General features: G+C 47.7%; 1 protein-coding gene across 2 annotated transcripts in view; it reads right to left on the bottom strand.

The window, feature by feature from the left end:
- SPG7 (SPG7 matrix AAA peptidase subunit, paraplegin) overlaps positions 1-23,413 on the bottom strand; it is a 47,675-nt gene extending 24,262 nt beyond the window's left edge. Inside the window, exons 1-8 of one of the 2 annotated variants that reach the window (XM_005308179.3) lie at positions 23,048-23,413; positions 18,763-18,865; positions 17,001-17,090; positions 7,584-7,825; positions 6,372-6,511; positions 3,255-3,357; positions 1,545-1,670; positions 747-909 (exon numbers count right to left, since the gene is read on the bottom strand). In XM_005308179.3, coding sequence (XP_005308236.2) covers positions 747-909; positions 1,545-1,670; positions 3,255-3,357; positions 6,372-6,511; positions 7,584-7,825; positions 17,001-17,090; positions 18,763-18,865; positions 23,048-23,398 — 1,318 coding nt within the window. In that variant the 5' untranslated portion in view covers positions 23,399-23,413. Of the gene's footprint in view, positions 1-746; positions 910-1,544; positions 1,671-3,254; positions 3,358-6,371; positions 6,512-7,583; positions 7,826-14,494; positions 14,675-17,000; positions 17,091-18,762; positions 18,866-23,047 lie in introns of those variants that run through there. The other variant, XM_024110133.3, reaches the window with a different exon arrangement.
- Positions 23,414-24,463: the final 1,050 nt, after the last annotated feature.

Here is a 24,463-nt window from a genome sequence, read left to right as displayed (position 1 = left end):
CTGCTCTAGGAAAAGCTCCGCACCCAACTGCAAACAGGCACACCTGCTCCTTTCACAGGGTTAGGAGTTTAAATGCTGAGCTATGTTAGCGAACTGCACGCAGCCCCTGTGCTGTGCTTTAAGGACTGGGAGCAGCTATGTGCCGTTCCAGCATTCCCCGTTGGCAAGAGCGTTATACTCATGCACTGGAAATCCACTGATATGTACAAAGAGGGCAGCCTCAACGGGAGCGACTTGGCTTTTTGAAAGACAAGACATGAGAGCATACGTAAGGGCAGGGAAGTCAGTGAACGGATGGTTATAGAGTAAAGGCTCTACTCCAAAGAGCAAGTGCCGTGTGTAGGTGTTATCAGAAACAAAGCTGCATGTGAGTTCCTACACCATATCCTAGGTAGTAAGGAATGTTCCGGAAGAGTCTGAGGAAACCAGACTCTCTCTGATGAAGGTTTGCTGTAGACAACAGGACGAAGAACTCTCTTCTAAACAGATGAGCAGGTGAGAGGGAAGGAGTTTACATTCCCATAGCTGCACTAATGGCACTGTCTACTGATGACAAAGTGTTTTATACCCTCTACAGAAACACTCAGTCCTGCTCAAACACTTCCCGTGCAAAGACAACAATGAGTTCAGTTCTTTGTCACAGACATAGATAACACTTACTCTAGATGGCAGCAACCTTGTGTGCTCCCACCACAGATTGATTTACATCTTCTCTTTTCTTCCTAGCAGAAGGTCAAAGGACTTACCTCCTATTACCTCCACAAACTCAGAGCCGGCCATCGCCAGGAACGGCACTTGTGCTTCTGTAGCCACTGCCTTTGCCAACAAGGTCTTTCCACAGCCTGGTGGTCCAAGTAACAAGGCACCTTTGGGCACTTTGGCCCCAAGCTGGAGGTAGCACTCTGGGCTCTAAAATTATAACACAATTCCATCAGGCATCTGGGCTCACGAGCAGTGTTTCTGGAAGAAAAGACTTGTGCAGAGGTTCACTAGATGCTTTTCCCAACAGACGTCACAGCAGCAATAGCTGCTGGCTCGGGACTCATGTGAACAGCAGTCTGTCCTTTCTCCCTCAGGAGCCAGACAATACAGAGTCTGGCTTTTGCCATCACTGACCAAAGCCTCGGAAGACCGTCAGCTCGTTAAAACGGCGGCTGCTCAATATCCCCACAGGAGAAGAAAAAGAATGAGCCCTGCTCCCCAGGCTGCCAGACTATTCCAGGGCACCACTGGCAAACACACCAAACTCGTATTTGATTTCTCTCTTTTGGGGTGGAGGAAAGGCAGAGGAGGGGATTACAGGACACTTGAAGCACTGCCGGCACTGGGCATCTTATTCACAAAGGACAGGAGCCACAAGCCAATCAGCTCTTGAGTCAAACACTCTCTTTCAGCAGAGAGAATCTCCACCGCCTCCTCTTGTCCAGCTTTATGCAGGTAAGAAACCCAGTAATTGCTGGAATCACATTGCATTCAGATGGGCTATCTGGCAGATTTGCTCCCTCCACTTCCACCTCTGTACCAAGCATATTTGAGGTTCTTACCTTCAGATAGTCCACAAATTCCATGACCTCCATTTTGGCCTCATGCATTCCTGCTACATCCTTGAAGCTGATCCCTTTCCCAGACTTCCCATCCACAATGGTAAAGCGAGCCATTTTCAGCTGGTTCTGTGGAGGACAGCACACTCTGAATTCTGAGGGCACAGTCCTGACGAGGGAGATGGGGGGGCAAGATCAGGCAGTGGAATACACTTTTTTTTTGGAACGGGAGGAGGCATAATATATGAATGGGTTACACGTGATCTTCCCATATGAAGTGCATTACAATGCCCACCGTCTCTCTCGTTGTTGTAGCAGAGCAGAATGATTCTAGGCCCCAAGTTCAGTAATGTACTTTAACCAAAAGGTTTCCTCCTGCGGATGTTGGAGTTTGGTACTGTGACTCAACAATTCAATTAACCAATGTTTTATTAGCACCAGGCATAGAAGAAACCTGCAGCAATTGCCCCCATACATCAACTGAGGGCATTTAATTCAAAAACTTGTGCAGATTGCCCAAGTCTGTAGGGTTTGTCAAGAACCCCTGCTCTCCGATTCTTATTGACCCTAGTCCTTAGTATACCTGGGCTGGTTACTACTGGTACAGTTTGAAGAAATAATGTGAATTAATGGTTATTTATCATCAACACTCTGTTATAAATACACAAACACACACAGCCAACCATCACCGGGAGCTGCTGCCAGAGTTCTTGTTCTTGTTCCAAGACAGTCCAGGAATGGAACTATAGGCTCTCAAGTAGAACAGGCCCCACATTTTAGCCTCCTGGTGCGTGTTAAGCCACAGTGAGAGTCAAAACAACAATTTAGTTAAACACCCTCCTTGTAACTGCTTATTATGCGCTGCTGAAAACAGCCACTAAGACTTTATTTATTTATTTTTAAGAGGAAAAAAAAGTTTAAAGCAGTTCAGGCCCTCAGACCTGCCGGCTTCTTCAAGGGAAGAGAGTTAACGATGGAGGGGCTAATTGTGCTCACTCCCCAAAGACAGGAATCTAGCCCTTAAAGCCCCCCTACACTCCAAGCTTTCTAATCCAAGCAGTTACACTTCACTCCATAAAAACAGTCACTCAGAGCAAGGTGAAGAGGGCACACAAAGGGGCTGCTGAGAACCACCTTGATGGGGGATTTAGGTCTCCACTCCTTTCATCCAGAAGCCCCCTCAGTTACTGCTCCTACACCCGGAGCAGACGTATGCAAGTTGTAGCAGCTGATTGAGAGGGAGGGATTTGATTGATGTTGCAAGCGGGGTATGGGCGGGGAGACGCCAGCCCATAATGAAATCCAGAATTTGAGCATATTTTAAAAATCAAGAAGTTATTTTGTAAAACCCAGAGATTCCTACTCCCGGCTGTATGGGAGGCTTGTTGGCAGGACAAAACGAAATACACTGTTGGCAGCTGCAACTCATTAGTGAGTTTTGAAAATAGCATAGCAAACTGCACTGGAAATTCACTGAGCTCAGCCCTTCTTGCAGTCAGGGAAAGAGGGCCTCAAGTGAAACCAGTTACTGTACAATCTAGTCAGCTGATCAGGAAAAGATGCAAGATATGACAGAACCGCACAGTCTCTGATATCAGCTAATTCTCGTCCTCTGTTGACTTTATCAGGGAAAGACCAGGAAATCGCGCCAGCACAAAGTGAGACTAACCAAGAGCTTTAAAACAACTATTATACAGGACCTAAAGTACTTACAAAGGCGCTGAATCCTCCTTCCCTTCCTGTCATCCCAGCAAGGCGGAAGAAGTACCACAATATGGCTACACCAACAGCTGCCATTCCCAGGGCATAAAGGGCACTGAAAGAAAACCGCTAGTTAGATACAAATTTAAGCATCTAGCTATGAGACAGTTATTAAATTAGTGAACATTTCCCAACGTATCTGTTTTCAGGATTTTAAAGGTCCTGGCAGTTAGGCTAGAAGTGCAGCTATGGGCAGAGGAGTGACTGAGAATGTGGTATATTTTGAAAAATATTAATTTTGTATAGAACACCCCCAACAATTACATAACAAAGAAGATAAACAGATAAGCCCCAGAGTGGCACTGGCTTGCCATCTCTTGCAGAGTCATAGCTGCTCATAACAAATGGGCTAGACCTTCACAGACTGGCTATGGTGCATCAGTTCAGAATCTGATGGGGAACAGGCAAAGGTGGCAGCCCAGGGCCAATTTGGCTCCCAGTGTAAATCAGAGTCACCTCAGGGCTGCTCTAATCTATGCTGGCTGGCAATGCCCCCCAGGGCACCTTACCGAGCCAGGGATTGCTAGAATGCAAGGCACTCTGGTCATCTCTCTCACATGCCCACTATACCAGGAGCAGGTAGCACAGCACCCAGCATTGCCAGGGGAATTCCCAGATGCCCCCTTAGGACAGCTGCCTGGCCTCTTTGTGCTGCTGGTCCGAATGGGGGGCCCAAACACTACAGCTCCAATGCAGCTCCAGGCACACGAGCCAGAGTTTATTCTGCCTCCCGCATCAGCAACAACATTCTCCATTAAGTTCCAACTACAGAATCTTTCTGGCAATAAGAGGAAGGATGGTCCAGTAGTTTGGGACTTATGAGACCCCAGTTCAAGTCCCTGCTCTGCTGGAGACTTCCTCTGCGACCTTGGGCAAGTCACTTAGCCTCTTTGTACCTCAGTTCCCCCATCTATAATATGGGAGTAGTAGCCCTGCGCTACCTCTCAAGAGGATGAATACATTAATGATTGTATGGCAGTCAGGCAATATGGTAATGGTGGGTCATAGAAGTACCATACACAGAGAAATAAGAGGCAGAAAGAATGCAGCTGGGTTTGTAGACCTTAATCTGCAGCGCTGGCAGTTAAGAAGTCATATTTGACTTGTCAACTGAGCAAACAAGGGGCTTGATCCTGCAAGGTACCAAATGCTCTGTTCTCTGAAAGAAGCAAATTTGAGTTGCCGGCACTCAGCATTTTACCAGATCAGGCTCTAGGTCTTGAAGCCACTGAGAATATGGAACCCCACAACATCACCTTTAGAAAGTCTATTTTCAGAGCAGAACCACAGCAGAACACTTCTGAAAGGTAAAGAACAGCTAGAAATACAGACTCCCTGGGGCTGGTATACAAAAATTGTAAATTTACAAATTTGAGGTAGCGATCTCAGGCCTTATGATCAAAAACTAAAAACAAATTGCTGAATCTTGAAACATTTATTCAAGCAAATTGCCAGCTGTAGGACCTGGCAGCAGAACACAAGACCATACCCAGGTTTCTCTTTTATATGAAGCATTTTCTAATACATTCATAAAATGCATGTTTTGCATCCATGGTGAAAGTTCCGGGAGAGGAAGTTACACACAATAGCCAACCATGATTGTTAAGATATGTCTGGTCCACTGCGCTTCACAAACCACAGAAAACAGAACCCTTGCACATCCAGTTAATGCTGCCACCATGATATTATGTTGCAAGTATGTGGCTAGGGAAGGCTGAAAGACAGCTATGGTTCCTCTGAACCAGCAAGGTAGCTTGAAACATCATGCCTCCTTTTTGGAGAGGGGACCTCTTGGGTTGGCAGATACAGGATTGCAACATTACACATCTTTGCTGATGGCTTAGAGAGAATACACAATTAAGAATACTCCCTATGGTGGAGTCTCCACACATACTCTTATGGAAAGCTTCCCTGTACAACACGGTATCTGTTCTCAGGGACAGAGGTGCTTCTGGACTCATTCAAATCCTCAGTGAGTGGGCTTTATAAATCGGTTTTGCATTCTGGATTCCATAAATCTCGGTTTGCAAAAGCTGCCAGTTGTAATAGAAGGACAAATAAACCACAGCAGCAGAAAACAAGACCACAAAATGTTGGTGCTAGTGTTTGAAAACACAAAATAAATTCCAGCCAGGAGCTGATTGACAGATTTTTTCCCTTTCTTTGCTCACTCACCCGTTAGAGGCCCATATTACAATTAAAACGTTAACCTTTGTTGAATTGGTTTTGACAAAGGATCCTGGCTTTGGATAACAAAAAAAAAAAAAAGTCTATACATTGAATAGGAATACTCATTTCTCATTGACATTTTGTGTCTTATCATTAAAGCTGTTCTGCTCAGTATGTGGCTGTAAATCTGAGTCAGTGTCAGACCCTGTTATCTGTCTGAACTGCAGCTCCTGTTGTAGTGGGCTAAAGCTAAGAATTTATTTTTATAACCTGGCTCACCTTAGAATAAACGAGTCAATTTTAAAGCATTATAAAATGGGGAAGGCTCATTATGGATCTACTCCAATGGGTAATTTAAACGAGGGGCCAATATCGTGTTGGTTGAGCCCACTGTGTTATGGGTTTTATCATGGTTTTCACTATAATAATTGATTAAGGACAAAGTGCTCAATTAGGAAAACTACTACATATTACAAAAATCCATAGCGACTGATAATGGGTTTTTCTCAGACGTGCAGATTCTATTCTGCACGCCAACAGAAGGAGTTTTTCTGCAGCAACACCACCTCCCCGAATGACATTACTAAGTGACAAAAGCACTCTGTCAGCATAATTGCATCTACACTACAAAGTTTTGCCAACATAGCTATGTCGACTAGGGGGGTGTTTTTTCACACACTGACCGACATAGCTATGATGACAAAAACTTGTCGTGTAGACCTGGCCTAAGTTTTAACATGTCTTCTAAAGACGGGGCTACTTCTGAAAGCCACATGTGTGCTCTTCAGGGCAGGGACCGTCTCTTCGTTATGTGTTTGTAGGATGCCCTACACTGCGAGGCCCTGATCCCTGACTGGGGCCCCAGGCACTACTACAGTACAAGATCAGTTAATATCATACTTTCCAAAAAACCCTGTGCGTTTGTAGGAGACTGGGATCCTGTCCTTCACATCAATATTCAACTCCTCCTCCGCTGCTCGCAGCTTCTCTTCAAACTTGTCAATATTTGCCACCTGCATCCTGTACATCTGGGAAAGCCTCTGGGGACATGAAATCAAGAGAACCACATTGCAGACTGAGGATAAAGCAGAAACTAGGTCACCTATCTACAATGGATAGTTAGAATAAAGGCTTCTCTAAATTATGGGTCACCCTCTTGCCAGCAACACCAGTGGAGTGTGAGAAAGTGACTTTGGGACCAGAAGTGAGGACTAAAGGGGAAAACATTTCTTTTAAAGTTAAAAATTCACAGCGATGTCATTGTAAGGACAAAATCTGCTGAAATCCAGCCAAGACATTAGTCTGCAGACAAGGAGATGCAAGGACTTTATAGGCAAGTCAGAGGATGGATTTAATCCTTCAAAAGCCCACATTTACTGATACCTTGAGCCTATAATCATGCACTTGCTCTGCACATGAAGATCTCAGAAATCCACAGGAATCAAGTTTCTTGTGCTTAATGTAGATTTCTTAGATACCATCTGCACACCACATAAACAGGAATGGATTTCAGTGATCAGAAGCTATCTAACTAAACAATAGGTCAATCACCAGAGAAATAATTTACCGTCTCACCAGTTTCTGTTTTGCAGTGGTGACAAGCCCAGCAGCCTGTGTCCTAACATGCACTCACACTTCTTTTGGTTTTAAAAAGAAACAAAAAGGCATGTGCTATTAGTGCTTGTCAAACATCTGGAACTAGCTTCCACATTGGTTGCTTTGAATATGATGTTTTTCCTAACCCAGCCAGTGGTAAAAAATTACAATAAATTCCTAGCTCCATGAATCATCTTAAATTGTGCTAATATTAGGAATAATTTAAAAAAAAATTGAACTTTTCCAAAATCTGCAATGGATTTTTTGACTTTCTCCCAACCAGTGGGGATGGGGGAGATTCAGGCAATATTCTTTATAAAACAAACAAAACAAACACTGATTCATTTCTCAGTTGGTATAACTGACAAGAGTCACACAGAACTTCAAACACAAGGAGGAGAAGGAAATCAGTAATGAGCAAAACAGCAGCTGGGGCTTTAATGAAAATACATTTAAGAAACTCTTCTCAACAGCTTAATCTGGAATTATTCATTCTAATTGTACAAAGACACTCACAGGCCGTCCAAATACAACTGCTCCTGGGTGCAGATTGATTTGCACAATATCACTCTCTGGAACCACCTGAATGCTCTGGACCTCCCCTTTTGCCAGCATCTCATTCACAAAGTCATTCCAGGAAATGTTGACCCCGCTGGTGGTCAGTGAGTTTAGCATGCTCATGACGATAGCTATTAGGAAGAGCATCCGCAAACGCTCACGATACATCTGATCTTCCTGTTCCTTCCGTTTCTTTTCCTCTTTACAAAAAAGAAGAGAGAGGTATGAGAGGAGAGACAGGAGAGTATATCATGATTAAGCTCTGTGATCCAGAGAACAGAAAATTACACAACAGACCAAAGACTGACCAGCTACACAGTCTGGTATGAGTTCTAGATTTGATTTGTCTAGGAAAGCTATACTCAGAAGCAGTGTCTAGTTTGCTGTGAGGTCTTGTAAAGCCAGTTTTCCAGCTGAGCTGAATGAGGTCCAAGGTCACATGTCTTGTCCAAGGTCACACAGTGAGTCAGTGTTTTAGGTCACATTACAATCCAGATTTTGCTGGCTCCCAGATCTTGTCAGACCACAAGGCCTCCTCTTTTCCACAAGTTAAACAGTATCAACTCAAAAGCCTGTTTATTAACGTGCATGCAGCCAGATCCAAAATTAACAGTTGCTAGGAAGGAGGCAAAGTTTGCATTCTATTAGCTAGCAAATATTTGCTTGTATCATGGAGTCTGTTTTAGCTGCTGCCACAGAGAGACTGTGTGCACTGGATACCAGGGAGGGTGAAATTTTTCACTTCACCTGTTAATTCCCTAAGAATAGGAAATGAAGTGGCACGAAGAGCCAAAAATTCACTTTTGGAAGCTGCCCTAAGAAATTAAATTCTTCATCTCCGTACCGGATCATCGCAACACATTTTCGAAAGCTTCGATCAGCAGCTTGTTTTTATTTAAATCTAATCCTAATCCCTAAGGTTTTAGAGGGTCAAAATCCATTAACTAGTTAGTGAAAAGTCAATTCATCAAGAATCCAGTCCAGTCTAAACTGAGGAACCATTTCAGCTGCCTGGTCTAATGCATGTACAGATCAAACAAAACCACTGGAGCATCAAACCAAAGGCTTCAACTACTGTAACCCCTCCATGTACTGCATTTTACTATAGTGTAACGAACCAGTGGCCCAACTAGTCTGGTTGCTGCTGGCTAATACTATGCTGGAAATTGAGAGAATGAGTAAAACCCACCACAATGCTCTTGGCCAGTTGTGCAATAATACAGCGCAAATCATTTCCTAACCAGCTCTTGATCAACTGATGTCCTAAACCACAAAAGTTGACAACATTTACATTATACAGAATAATAAGATGATTATTAATGTTACACAAGCATCTAATAGCGGCATCTAATCTGCACTGCATTTTACTAAACGATTAGTCTCAATAATATCCTGCAACAGTGAGTTGCACAGTTTAATTACATGTGGTGTAAAAATGTTTTTGAATAGACTACTGGAAGTTCTGTAGGTAACAGATGGATTTGTTTCGACAACATGCTGACTTTTCATCTTACAATGCCAAAACCACCTAGTCAAGTAAGTAACTTTATAATGCAATTAGAAGGCTTGAGAGCCACAGGAGAATCAATGGCTTCTGTGTCTTAGTATTTGCAGCTAACCTGGTTTTTAGAATCCTGGCATTTTCCAGACTCCTTCAGCAGATTTAGAAGATTGCCGCCTATAAAGGACTGTCAGGGCAGAATGTTTGATTTCAGTTGCTGACCATCATGCGATTTAAAAGACAGTCATCTCCCCATTTATATGGTCGAATCTGGATGTTCTTGATATACAATTTACCACCACTGGCACCATGACATACGTAAATACCATTCTACGCATAGAAATAAATTAACTCTTCACCACTGGATTTTTAGTGTGTCTGCCTGCTGCAGCCCAGATTAGGTTTATTTGCAAATTCATAACAAAGACATCTACACTGGCATTTATCACTAGCCAGCAATTAGACCCTACACAACACAACAAAACCAAGGCAAAAAAAAAAAAAAAAAAAGATATGACCCAGTCATCAGACCCCAGGAAGTCCTCTGTCCTTCAGATATGCGACATCATTTTTCACTTCTCCCTAGCTCTGTTCTGTGTTTCCAACAGGAAAGGTCTGTGACTAAATAGAAACAATACAGCTTTTCAGATAAAGTCATAGTTTCAGAACACAATGACAGATCAGGATCTGTGTGCGGCTCATCCCCTTTTGTTCTTTCATGCCATCTTCCCACCCATGTTATCAGCTAGATCCAGCTACACTAGAATGAGTAAATTCATCACAAAGCTATAATCTAACATCCAGCAATGTCTTATTAAAAGGAGAACAGTGTTAGCCAAGGATGATAGAAACCTTAAAGCTAGGCAATATCCCGTTCCAGACAACAGACAACAACTTTCCTTTCTACAAACAACTGAGGCAGCTCTGGGAGAGGTGAATCCCAGTACAAAAAGAGTCTAAGTGCAGCGAGGACGATTTTCAATGAAATCTCAGATGGAAAAGCAACACCCCAGGGAAATGCTGTTACAGCACTTCTTCCCTTCTAAGTTTCAGATGAAATCAAGAGAGATGCATGCAATATTTTCCTTGATCAGAGTATGGGGGTGTGACGAACTGGGCCTGTTCTCACTGTGGTCTGTGAATGCTGACAGGGGAGTGTGGCTGGGATAGTCTGCATTGGAGGATGGGAGACGGCCCGAGGGTGCATACCTGAGTGTGTAACATGAGAACCCAGGAAGGGGTTGAAAGCCAGGTGACTCCTGAGCCCGGGAAACTGAACAAAGGCTGTGGGAGGGGTCGCTGAAGCCAGAGTGTGGGAAGCAGGCTGGAGAGATGGCTGGGAGGCAGAGATGGCTCTGACCTCCCAAGGGGGGCTGGGCTGGGATGCCCGGGGACCCCAAGATGGACCTAACTGAGGGGGTCCCTGTTGTCTGTGCCTGCAAGACCTGTCTTGGACTGTATTCCTGTCATCCAAATAAACCTTCTGCTTTACTGGCTGGCTGAGAGTCGCAGTGAATCGCAGGAAGCCGGGGGTGCAGGGCCCTGAGTTCCCCAATACTCCGTGACAACTGGTGGCAGCGGTGGGATCCACTGCACCCCGTGGACGGCGCTTCCTGCAGTAAGTGACTGGGGAGCAGTAAAACGAAGGGGGATTGACGGGGACCAGGCGTGCTGAAGAGTGAGAGAGAGACGGTTATTACCCCTGGGAGTGTGTGACCAGCGAGAAGGACTTTTGCAGTAACAGGGTCCCCCGGGGGGATCGCAGCGAGTGGTCCCAGGGGTGGAGGAGTCTGCAGCTCGACCCTGGCAGAGAGGTGGTGACCTCGAGAAGGGCTGGCACACTAGGGGGCCCCCTGGGAACTGTGGGGAGCTGTGAGCACACAGGCCGGTGAGTGGCCAGCAGGAAGATGTATGCCAAGCGGCTTAAGAGCGACCTGGTGGAGCTGTGCAAGCAGAGGGGGCTGTACATTGGGAGGCTCACCAAAGAACAGCTCATTGCCCGGCTGGAGGCGGAAGATCGCGCGAATGAACTGATCCCTGTGCCTCAGGGAAGCAGCCTGGCAAATGCAGCACAGGCACCAGTGTCTGTCCCAGCTGGGAGTGGTCAGCCAGCTGCTGAGGGCTTCCCGAGACCCCTCCTTCCTATGCCTAGGGGAAGGGTGGGGAGGAGCCCAGCAAATACCGAAGGCGCCGTGACCCTCCCGGCCAGCAGGGGACCCTCCCGGCGACGTTCGGCATCCGTGGAGCGGAATTGGCTGGAATGGGAGAAAGAGCTAAAACTGAGAGAGCTGGAGGATCGTGAACAACAGAGACAGCATGAACGGGAGGAGAAAGAGAGACAGAGACAGGAGAATGAGAGACAGCGTCAGCATGAACTGGAACTGGCGAGACTGAGGGGCAGCGAACCCCCGGCTGCGGTGAGTGAGGGGGGACCCAGGACTGCACGGAGCTTTGATAAGTGCATCCTGGCCCCACGCAAGGAGGGGGAGGACATGGATGACTTCCTGGAGGCCTTTGAGACGGCCTGCGAGCTGCACCGGGTTGATCCCGCGGACAGACTCCGGGTCCTTACCCCCTTACTGGACCCCAAAGCCGTGGCATTGTACCGCCAACTGGAAGAGGCAGAGAAAGGGGACTACGAACTATTCAAAAAGGCCCTGCTACGTGAGTTTGGGCTGACTCCTGAGATGTACCGGGAAAGGTTCCGGAGTCAAGATAAAACCCCTGAGATCTCATATCTGCAACTAGCTGCCCGCATGGAAGGATACGCCAGCAAGTGGGCTGATGGGGCCCAGACGAAGGAGGACCTGGTCAAACTGCTGGTACTGGAGCAACTGTATGAGCGGTGCCCATCCGACCTGAGGCTGTGGTTGGTGGACAGAAAGCCAGAGAACCCGCGACAGGCAGGCCAGCTGGCCGATGAGTTCGTAAAGAGCCGGTCAGGAGATAAAAGGGAGGAGTCCCAAAGGAGCAGTCCCACCACAACGCAGAGAGAGAGTCACCATGGGACCTCCCCGTGGGAAAATACAGAAAAACCCCATCAGAGGGGAACATCCGGCATCAGGACCATCCGACCCACTCAAGGGGACCCATGGGACATGGGCTGCTACCACTGTGGCCAAAAGGGCCACATACGGGCCCAGTGCCCCAGGCTCAGGGACAGACTGAGCAGGCCGAACCCACAGAGGGTTGACTGGGTAAAGACCCAGCCTGGCGAGAGGCAGCATTCCCAGGGAAGGGGGGCTGGCAGAGTACCACCTGCTAAGGAGGGAGGAGAGCTCCAGGCCAGCTCCTCTAGGGGGCTGGATGCTCCAGACTCAGGGTTCTTGGTTTATACGGTGGGCCCGGGGCTGTCCCTCCGGAGAGAGTACCTTGTTCCCCTGGAGGTGGATGGGAGGACGGTCAATGGGTACTGGGATACGGGTGCAGAGGTGACGCTGGCCCGGCCCGAGGTGGTGGCCCCAGATCAGGTGGTGCCCAACACCTACCTGACCCTGACGGGGGTGGGCGGAACACCAGTCAAAGTGCCCGTGGCAAGGGTACACCTGAAGTGGGGGGCCAAGGAGGGCCCCAAGGATGTGGGGGTACACCCGTATTTGCCCACTGAGGTATTGATGGGGGGGACCTGGAGAACTGGCCAAGCAACCCCCAAAAGGCACTGGTTGTGACCCGCAGTCAGAGCCGGCGAGGGGCACTGCGCCCTGGCCTTGGGGGGGGGTGCCTTGCCTGAGGCGCAGGACCCTAACCTGGTGGGGAGGGAACGCCCAGGGACACGGCTCAGGGAGGCTGCAGCTTCAGACCCAGCGGGCGAGAAAGAGCAGGTGGCCATCCCTGTCCCAGCTGCTGAGTTCCAGGCTGAGTTACAGAGAGATCCCTCCTTGCGGAAGATAAGGGACCTGGCCGACCTCAATGCGGTACAGACCATGGGACGAGGTGGCCGGAAAAGGTTCCTGTGGGAGAAGGGGTTCCTGTACCGAGAATGGGCTCCCCCAGGGAAAATGGAGTCAGGGGGGATCAGGAGGCAGCTGGTGGTACCCCAGAAGTATTGCCGCCAGCTGCTGTGCCGGGCCCATGACATTCCCCTCTCAGGGCACCAGGGAACCTGGCGTACCCAGCAGAGGCTGCTACGGAGCTTTTACTGGCCTGGGGTCTTTGTTACTGTCCGACAGTACTGCGGATCCTGTGACCCCTGTCAGAGGGGGAGGAAGGCCTGGGACAAGGGGAAAACAGCTTTAGGACCCTTGCCCAGCATAGAGGAGCCTTTCCGGAGGGTGGCCAAGGTTAAAAGGGCAGCTCTAAACCAAGAGAGCCCAAAGCACAGACCTCCAGACTGGAGCGCTGGGAGAAGACCACAGCCCAGTTGGAGCCCCAGAGGTATGGGGGTGGGGAAAGGGCACAGGCCGCATAAACCTTCCCACATGCGAACTGCGAGTGCCATCAAGCACCCCCGACCTAAGGGGGGGCGTGAAACTGAAGGGGCCTGGTGTAATTCTCACCAAGGAATGGGAGGGATGCGGGGGCATCCATGGGAACGGGGGTAGGTTAGAACTTCCCCGGGTCACTGGCTAAAGTGACCCTGCTCAGTTCGGTCTCGAAGGGGGGAGATGTGACGAACTGGGCCTGTTCTCACTGTGGTCTGTGAATGCTGACAGGGGAGTGTGGCTGGGATAGTCTGCATTGGAGGATGGGAGACGGCCCGAGGGCGCATACCTGAGTGTGTAACATGAGAACCCAGGAAGGGGTTGAAAGCCAGGTGACTCCTGAGCCCGGGAAACTGAACAAAGGCTGTGGGAGGGGTCGCTGAAGCCAGAGTGTAGGAAGCAGGCTGGAGAGATGGCTGGGAGGCAGAGATGGCTCTGACCTCCCAAGGGGGGCTGGGCTGGGATGCCCGGGGACCCCAAGATGGACCTAACTGAGGGGGTCCCTGTTGTCTGTGCCTGCAAGACCTGTCTTGGACTGTATTCCTGTCATCCAAATAAACCTTCTGATTTACTGGCTGGCTGAGAGTCGCAGTGAATCGCAGGAAGCCGGGGGTGCAGGGCCCTGAGTTCCCCAATACTCCGTGACAGGGGGTTTCCCCATCTTTCTCTCTTCTCTTCTGAAAAGCAGCCATAATCTTGAGAATGTCACTGAAAAAAAGATCACGTTGAAATCAGAACTGGCCATCAGATATCTTGCCATGATGGACATTTCTGGATTAATGCAAATTGGAAGCACCTTCACCCTCAAAACTGCAGCTGACCACTTTCAGATGACAATGCCTTAGAAAACTGGAGGAAAGACATCTATTGCTATGAGAGGTCTTCTACCAGTCCATATTCAGGGACAGCAGACACAGTATGCAATTCAAACTTCCTGATTTCTGTACCTCTATCATCCTGCCACTTCGGTTTGTCAGAAAATGCAATCACTTTTGCCATGCAGCATTCATATTGCAATGTAAACTGCCCGCAATAACTATTAAATCAATACGTAATGGTAGCTGGAAGAGACACTTGCAAACAACCACTGTGGGAACACGTCCAGCTCTTTAGTCTCAGAAAGCCTTCATGAAGAAATGATTTGCCATTAACCCCAAACCTGAACTCTGTGATTAAAAGCTTGCAAGGGCTGCAGTGACAGTCCAAAGAGTTCTTTTTAATAATTACTGCAGACAGTGTCTTTCTGCTAGAGACAAGGAGGAGAATTCCACCTCCCAAAGTCAAGTTATCCATTAATCACAGGAGAAGGGCCACTGAACACAGCAGGTTACTGTTTACAAATTTTAATAGCCACAATACTTCTTGTAGGATCTTTGGTCACAATCGTTCTGTGTGGTCTTCCAGGCAGCAGAAATCCCAGGCTTTGAAAAAAACATTCAATAAAGACCATATGGTATTTGTACTAGCATCCCACTGTACATTCGATCTCTGTTCCTTGCATATGGTTTCAGCAGTGGCCTAAGTCTGTCTGACTGAACTGACGAGACCCTCACTCCTGACCTACAAAGGCTGTAGATTACCACCATGAATGGGGCTCAAAGTGTGCATGGCATTTTGTTGGCCAGATGCAACCTGATGGGTCCCACCATCATGTTTGGAACCACAAAAAAACAACAACGTCATGCCTTTTGTGCTGTCTCAATCTTTGTATTTAAGTGAAAATGTATTCAATTAATCATTATAAAACAACTATAATGTTACTGTCACAGACTGCAATTATATTGTGTAGAGTTAAACTGGAGCCCTGTGTGTCTGGAGATTTAGCCTTCATCCAAGATTCCAGAAAACAAACGATAGCACCACAGAAAGTGCAAGCCTAGATCGGCCTTTATTCACATAGTCGACAGTCCTTGCATCAACTGAGATGAAGAAGAAACTCTCAGATGCTGGTTCTCGCTTTTTAGGCCTCTGTCACATTTCAGCGGATACCACCATACCCATGGAAGAGCATGAGGCTTTTCACATGGGACATTTCTGACATCTTTAAAATAAATCCTTAAGCCAGGATACAGTACATGTCACCAGCTAGGGGACTTTCCAGCTGGAAATTCATACCACACACATCGAACTGCAAGCCTCGTCGCAGACTGGGAATTTTTCCAGTCCCTTATACAGGGGGGAGGGAGGAGGGCAATTTGCTCACTTTTCAAAGCCAAGTCAAATTACACTTGTAAAAAAGGGAATACAGCTGTTGCCTATCCACCTATAGGAGAGCTGCTGACAACACCAAGGGGGCACTGTTAGGTCAGTTTAGACTCAAGATATAGCTGCTGTGAAAACAAGCTATTAGAAAGTAGAAAATCAATAGAAAAACGTGATTTTTTTTTAATTTAAATTGAAACCATTTTGAAAGAATAACATCCTCCTGAGGTGTTTGCAACCCAAAACACTGCAGTATCCTAGGTAGATTGGAAAATTAAACCTATTAGAAATTGCTAAGGCCTTGCCTACACAAAACGGTTGTACCAATTTAGTTATGATACTTTAAAAACCCACATAGTTCTATCAATGAAACTCCCTTGTGGGGACACACTTCAATCAGTTGAAGAGTGCCTGGTATTTGCTCAGCTTAACTAAATGCACCAAATCAGCTACAGAGGTTTCTGAACAAATTTAGTAAAATTGGTACAACTTGTGTTTAGATAAGGCCTAACATAAAAGTGAAATTGACAAATGTATTTCCAATGTACAAGATGAAAAAGACAAGAAGTACACAGCTTAAATAGTGAAATGTAGATTTTAATATTTCCTTAGATTTCATTTTTGTTAGGTGATATTAATAACAAAGGTAAGGACTCAAATATTTCCACTGATAATAATCAAAATTTGCCTATAAGTGAAGAAGAAATTCTCTGCTTGAGAACTTTAATTAGAGTTTGATTTAAGGACATTGACTTTGCATATTTTGACATGTGATGTTGACAATTTATGTTTTAACCATTATAAAACTTTAATATTTTGAATCTCAACATCTACTGTTAAATAATTTTTTGGACCACACCACTAATTTCCTGCAACTCTGAAAATTTAAATTGATGATAGATAAAATAAAATAAAAAAAGCTTAAAAATATTCAATGCCTGTCAAAATTCTTTAAAAAGTCTGCCAAACCTAGATATACATTACAAAAACAAACTGATATACAAAAAAGAAATAAAAACCTTTGACCAAAGCTCAGATGTGTATGAATTAGACTCAGCAGTTTATGATTTACAAGCCTATGACTGAGAATACTTTACAGTTATGGCTCCAGTATGCAGAGCAATACCTAGCACTATTTAGCATTAACATGGATCTTGCATGTTCTCCCGCACACACTCACACAAAGAATGACACCCCAATTTGGAACCTTCATTTCATTAAGTATCCTCTGTATCAAAACTTCATACATACCCTCATCCTCCTCTGGAGGCTTCCCTTTGGATCCTTCATTCTTATTGCTATTCCACCGAGACCCCAAGGTACTAAAATAGTAAGTGCCACCTATAGACAAATAAAGGGAAAAGATTAGTAACTGAAGCACTTCGTTCTGGGACCCAGGAAGAGAAATTAGATATACAGTACAAGCTTTGAATATGCCACGTGTTAAATTCTGCCCTCCCCTACACACATGTAACTCCCATTAACTTCAATGGAAATTGGGTGCACACATCAGAGGAAGGAATCTGACCAAGAATGAGGAAACTTTTCATGTTATTTCTAAATTAAATATTTGTTGTTGTTTTTCTGCAATCCAAAATACAGCTTTGTTTAGAAATTATTCTAAGATGGCAGACAGTCTTTTCGAGAGAATTCTCCATCAGTTCCTAGTTATTAAACTTTCCTTTAGAGTAAGAGAAAAATTGGAGTATATTCATGTAGTAGTTTCAGTATCCTTGTACTACTGGGTGTGAACATATACTAATGGGAATGTTGTATGTGTTGCAACTGAAGAACACGAATCTGTCAATATATACGTATCATTACAAACCCCACTGCTATCATTAGTAGTAAACACTCTGAGGGGAGCAGCAAAGAGCTCAGAACTGAAAATAAATGACTTGAGGCTATTGCTTGCACTCTCCATGGAAAGGTAGGCAAGGCTAGAAATTACAGTACTTGACAGAAGTTGCTCCTTACTGGAGAGTTCACTTGCATTTGTGCAGACTGTATGGATGTAGCACTTTAAAGAGAGACATCCATGAGTTTGTAACCACAACACAAACAGAGGTTTAACACATTGCAGGTCATGCTCACCAACTCCATAACAACGGCCCTGTGCAAGTCATGATTTCACAGATTGCACAGAAAACAGAAAAATCACATTATTGGGCTAATTTCATAAGAGCAGGGAGGCAGAAGTAAGCATCCCCACTTATACCTCCCTGCTGCTGGAAAAATCATTGTATTGAGCTAAGCTGGCTGCTCAGGTCAGGGAGTGATATCTCCCCATATGGCACCAGCTGGTCAGTTTGGCGCAGGGCAGGAATTGGGGCCTGGCTTGCTCCACACACAGCTCCAGCCCAGGCCACTGCTGTTGCTTCCTTTCCAGCCAGCCAGCAGGAAGGGGGGGGGGGGGGCAATGACAACACATGGTGATTAGGAGTCCCCGGCAATCCCAAGGAGACACTACAGCACCAGCTGGTGAGAAGCTGAGACCAGGATCTGCCATTTGGGAGCATATGTGTGAGGGGGCCTTGGCCTGACAGGGAGAATCAGGGTGGGGGGGATGAGACAGACCCCACCACACCCACACTCCTCCTCATGCTCCAAGGATGGCAGATCCTGGTCCCACCCCAATTCCTAGGGATAGGATTGGCCCACTACGCCTCTACAATATCTATTCTCAAAGCTGCATCAAGATTTCCTATTAACATCCACCAATGAGGCACAGAAGCAAATCCATTAAAAAAAAAAAAAAAAAAAAAAAACAAGCTCTTAACTGTAAACTCAAATGCAAAACATTTTCAAGTTAAACGAATGAGGTTTGGTTTCAGAGCTCAGATAGGTAGCTCATCACACGGAGCCTGACTGTGAAGATGCCACGGCTTATCGCTAGCCAAAAAAACTACGAGTAATTACATTTCTTAGTAGACCCCAAATTAATGTCATTTCAAAGACAATGTCCTTGCCAAAGCAGACATCCCCCTAAGAAATACTTTAGTAGGGAGCTCACCTAAGAGTTTCCAGAGTATCACTGGATCCCGAATTACATGTTGCTTCACTAAGAGTCCGCTGAGCCCTTGAAATGTGGGGGAAAGTGTTCGGGACAGAAGGGTCTGAAGAGAAAAAAAGACAACTGTAACAGGAAAAACTGCACAGTGCAGCATAGAATCAGGGGACAATCAAAGTAGATTTCCTCAGTAGGAAAGAAGGATATTTTTGTGATTTGGTCACAGGACGAGGAGTCTGAACACCCGCGTATCATTCCTGGCTCTGCTGCAGGCTTGCTATGTGATTATGAGCAAGTCATTTATAGCATTGTTTTAGGAGAGCAAACGTGCACACAGAGCATATACCGAAAATATTTGGAAGTCATACTCTTCTTCTTGTGCCTAGGTTTATCCATCAAGTGTACACTGGGGCTAACATATCACAGATATGGAGAAGCTACATTCATTAACATTGGTGAAGTGCTTTGATTTTCTCAGATGAGAAAGGCTAGAGGAGGGCAAAGTCGTAACCTAACAGATTCCACAGTAAGGAGACTATACACCTACTCCTCACACCAGCTAATAAGTACTGCCTGTAGTCTTGATTAACCCTAAGGGTGACGTTCCATGGATGCAAGAATTGGCTTGAATTGTAGATCAAATTTCAGTCACATTAGTCATTGGTTGACATGGCCTACTGTGACATACAGTACTCTCTCACTGCAATGAAGATACAAAACTGTTAATAATGTTCAATGACTAATTTAAACTGATAGAAGCAAAGATTCCTACAATATACCTGCTACTCCGGCCAAGTTTACACTAGAAGCTTCTGCTAGCACAGCTATGTTGGTCCCACGTGTGAAGAAGTGTGATCCCTAATTGATAGATCTGGATTGGCTGAAGCCCCTGTGTAGACACTGTTATACCAGCAAAACTGTGCTTTTACTAGGATAGCTTGTCTCTCTTGTGGGAGGTGGATTTACTATCCCAGTACAAAGCCCAGCTTTGCTGTACAGCTGTGTCCATACTAGAAGTGTGTATGCTGGTATTCCTATATTAGTAAAGCACTCCTACTGTAGAAATAGCCTCCGGTTTTCACTTATTCACTGGGTTGGGGGGATTGCAGGGGGTGAAGCCTCACCTGTACGAAAGTAGTAGAAGCTTATGATGAAAGCATTGCAGAATTTCAGCAGAAAAGAGCAAATTAGTCAGAGAACATTTAAGTCAGAATTTCCTTGTTTGTGTGAGTTTACGTCTTATTTTAACAAACTTGATTTTTTCATTTTCTTTAAGTGCTAGTTTATATAGTTACATCGGTTCAAAAAGCGTATCTGTTCAGACGCAGATGTAGCTTACATGAATGTAACCCCCATGGGTGGATGTAGTTTCTGCAAAATAAACGACATTGATACAAATACTCCTATATGGATATAAACGTGCCCACACTTACGGCCAATTTCACCAATTTAAACAATACCCCTTTGGAAACAGATATAATTAAATAAGGACAAAAACTGTCCAAATAATAGCCCTAAAGATGTTAAAAAGCTAAAGATGAGAAAACAATTTAAAGAAAACAAGCCACAGCCATTGAAGTTACATCCCTTCAGAGGATGCGTATGGAACTCATGTGCCTCCTTCATTTACATAATTGCTCCTGTGAAGACAAAAATAAAGCTAACCTAGCCTTAAGATTTTGGTTAGCATCTTTATTGTAAGCTGATGTGCTATTCTGCTGACTAGGATTTTGACCCTATAACACCCACTAAAAAGGGGTAACTAAAACATTAAACAACATTTTGCATACAGCCCAAAGCATATACAAAATATGTAGTTTGCAGGACCTCATGACGTTTGATCCTCTCCTGCAGCACAGACAACTTAAACAGTAAATATTAGGGAAATGCAACCTAGATGAAGCTACTATCAGGTGGGTGCAAAACTGGTTGGAAAATCATTCCCAGAGAGTAGTTATCAGTGATTCAGTGTCCCACTGGAAGGGCATAACAAGTGGGGTCTTGCAGGGATCAGTTCTGGGTCCAATTGTATTCAGTATCTTCATCAATGATTTAGATAATGCCATAGAGCGTACACTTATAAAGGACGATACCAAACTAGGAGGGGTTGCAAGTGCTTTGGAGGATAGGATTAAAATTCAAAATGATCTGGACAAACTGGAGAAATGGTCTGAAGTAAACAGGATGAAATTCAATAAGGACAAATGCAAAGTACTCCATTTAGGAAGGAACAATCAGTTGCACACATACAAAATGGGAAATGACTGCCTAGGAAGGAGTACTGTGGAAAGGGATATGAGTGTCATAGTGGATCATAAGCTCAATATGAGTCAACAGTGTAACACTGTTGCAAAAAAAAGCGAACATCATTCTGGGATGTATTGGCAGGAGTGTTGTAAGCAAGACATGAGAAGTAATTCTTCAGCTCTACTCCGCACTGACTAGGCCTCAATTGGAGCATTGTGTCCAGTTCTGGGCCCCACATTACAGGAAAGATGTGGACAAATTGGAGAAAGTCCAGAGAAGAGCAACAAAAATTATTAAAGGTCTAGAAAACATGACCTATGAGGGAAGATTGAAAAAAAATGGGTTTGTTTAACCTGGAAAAGAGAAGACTGAGAGGGGACATAACAGTTTTCAAGTTTGTAAAAGGTTGTTAGAAGGAGGAGGGGAAAGAATTGTTCTTCTTAACCTCTGAGGATAGGACAAGAAGCAATGGGCATAAATTGCAGCAAGGGCGGTTTAGGTTGGACATTAGGAAAAACTTCCTAAGTGTCAGGGTGGTTAAGCACTGGAATAAATTGCCTAGGAAGATTGCGGAATCTCCATCATTGGATATTTTTAAGAGCAGGTTAGACAAACAAGTGTCAGAAATAGTCTAAATAATACTTAGTCTTGCCATGAGTGCAGGGGACTGGACTAGATGACCTCTCGAGGTCCCTTCCAGTTCTATGATTCTATGAAATCCTATCTACAAGGAAATAACAGGTAGCACAGCTATGCTGGGGTATCTTCCAAGAAAAACATAAGTGAGGAAAGGAATCAATGTTTGCCAAACAGAAATGGCTTAGACTTCCAAAAAAAAAAAAAAGTTTCAAGTTTCTAAGAGAGAATGGTACGAACAGTAGAGACCAGGCTCTAGGTAGGTAGGGCCCTATGAAATTCAGGGTCCATTTTGGTCAATTTCAGTCATAGGAGTTTAAATATAGTAAATTTCATTATTTCTACTATTTAAATCTGAAATGTCAGTGTTGTAATTGTCGGGTTCCTGACCCAAAAAGGAGTTGCAGGTGCGTGACAAGTTTATTGTAAGGGGTAGTAATACGGCTACCCTTACTTTTGTGCTGCTGCTAGTGGCAGCGCTACCTTCAGGCTGGGCAGCTAGAGAGTGGTAACTGCTGGTGGGGAGCCCAGCTCTAAAGGCAGAGCTGCCACCAGCAGCAGCGTAGAAGGATGGCATGGCATGCTATTGCCAACCTTACTTCGGAGCTGCTGCTGTGGGGGTATCACCTTCAGAGCTGGGCACCAGGACAACAGCTGCCTCTGTCCAGCTACTCAGCTCTGAAGGGAGTGCAGAAGTAAGGGTGGCAATACCACGACCTCCCCCTAAACTAACCTCGCAACCCCACGCAACTCCCTTTTGGGTCAGAACTCCTAATTTGATAAATGCTGGTCTCCCCCATGAAATCTGCAAAAGCACACAAAAGACCAGATGTCACAGTCCATGACGCGTTTTTCAGGGCCCTAGCTATAGGTAACACCAGACAGGATCTCTCCAATACTAGCAAGGCTTCTCCATCATTAAACTCTTCTGTTTTCTAGGGCTGCAGGCAGGTGATTCCTGGAAAGTGTGCACAGATGGTAGGAGCCCTGGGGATTTCTCCCTTTCCACCAGGCCCTCGGCAGCGCGTTTAGGAATTACTCGGAACTGGGGAGCGGTTAGACGCTGTGCCCGGTGCTGCACATACACGCTGTGCCAGACAGCTTCTGCCTCATGGGGCAGCAGAAAGGAGGGACTCCCACCTGCGCTACACAGGAAGTCTCGTCCCCCACCCCAGGAATAACAATGGCCCGGGTCGCATCAGTCGCTCTCCGGTCTCCTCCCTGTACAGGGCAGGGGAAGCGGGTCCCGGGTCTCCCAGCAGGCCCCTGCCAGAGCCAGGACCAGATCCCAAGGCTCCAGCGCCGGGCGATCGACCCCCAGGCCGCGCAGCCCCGGCCGCCCCAGAGCCAGCCGCCCCCAGGCCCGGCCCGCGCTCCCCGGGCTCAGCCTGCCGCGGCCACTCACCGGGAGCACTCCGCCGCCCCGAGGCCGGCCCCAGCTCCGAGCGAGCCCCGCCAGGCTGAGCCGCCGCCAGCGGGGGGCCCTTAGCAGCAGCTGCAGCAGCGCCATGTCCCGCGGCGACCGCCCGGCTCGGAGGCCCCGAGACGCGGGGCCGCTGCGGACCGGGCAGCGAGGAAGGGCCTGGCCGAGACGAGCAGCGGGACTAACGGTAGCCGGACCCTGAGAGAAACCGGAAGTGCCGGCAGAAGGCGGAGTCAGCCATCTTGAAAGCGGGCCGATTCGGCGGCGGCGGCCAGCCTTCAAGATGGCCGCCTCCTCAACGCTGGGGAACGCCACGCCCTCATTTACCCCCATGGACCCCTCACCCGTCTGCCTGTCCGTGAGCTGCTGCCGCCGCCATCCTGGGTAGGGCCCCTGCAGCGCCGGGCAGCTCAGGCCTTAACCCCCCCCCTTCCCGGCCCGGGGCCCCCGCAGCGCCGGGCAGCTCAGGCCTTAACCCCCCCCCCCCCGGGCAGCTCAGGCCTTAACCCCCGGCCCGGGGCCCCTGCAGCGCCGAGCAGCTCAGGCCTTAACCCCCCCCCCCCGGCCCGGGGCCCCCGCAGCGCCGGGCAGCTCAGGCCTTAAACCCCCCCCCCCGGCCCGGGGCCCCCGCAGCGCCGGGCAGCTCAGGCCTTAACCCCCTCCCCCCGGCCCGGGGCCCCCGCAGCGCCGGGCAGCTCAGGCCTTAACCCCCTCCCCCCGGCCCGGGGCCCCCGCAGCGCCGAGCAGCTCAGGCCTTGACCCCCCCCGGGCCCCCCGCAACGCCAGGCAGCTCAGGCCTTGACCCCCCCCCCGGGCCCCCCGCAGCGCCGGGCAGCTCAGGCCTTGACCGACCCCCCCCCCCCAGCCCGGGCCCCCCGCAACGCCGGGCAGCTCAGGCCTTGACCCCCCCCCCCCGGGCCCCCCGCAACGCCGGGCAGCTCAGGCCTTGACCCCCCCCCGGGCCCCCCGCAACGCCGGGCAGCTCAGGCCTTGACACCCCCCCCGGCCCGGGCCCCCCGCAACGCCGGGCAGCTCAGGCCTTGACACCCCCCCCGGCCCGGGCCCCCCGCAGCGCCGGGCAGCTCAGGCCTTGACCGACCCCCCCCCCCAGCCCGGGGCCCCCGCAACGCCGGGCAGCTCAGGCCTTGACCCCCCGCCGGCCCGGGCCCCCCGCAGCGCCGGGCAGCTCAGGCCTTGACCCCCCGCCGGCCCGGGGCCCCCGCAGCGCCGGGCAGCTCAGGCCTTGACCCCCCCCCCCCCCATCACCGCAGCGCCGGGCAGCTCAGGTTCTTTCCAAGTGTCCCACCCCCGTAAAATGGATTTTCATGGATTGGTTTTGAACATAAGATCGGCCAGGCTGGGTCAGACCAAGGGTCCATCTCGCCCAGTATCCTGTCG

This window comes from Chrysemys picta, chromosome 14, assembly GCF_011386835.1.
Source record: "Chrysemys picta bellii isolate R12L10 chromosome 14, ASM1138683v2, whole genome shotgun sequence".
In the NCBI taxonomy this organism is placed as follows: domain Eukaryota; kingdom Metazoa; phylum Chordata; order Testudines; family Emydidae; genus Chrysemys; species Chrysemys picta.
Note: the sequence above shows the minus strand (reverse complement) of the source record. Positions and strands in the feature narration are given on the sequence as shown.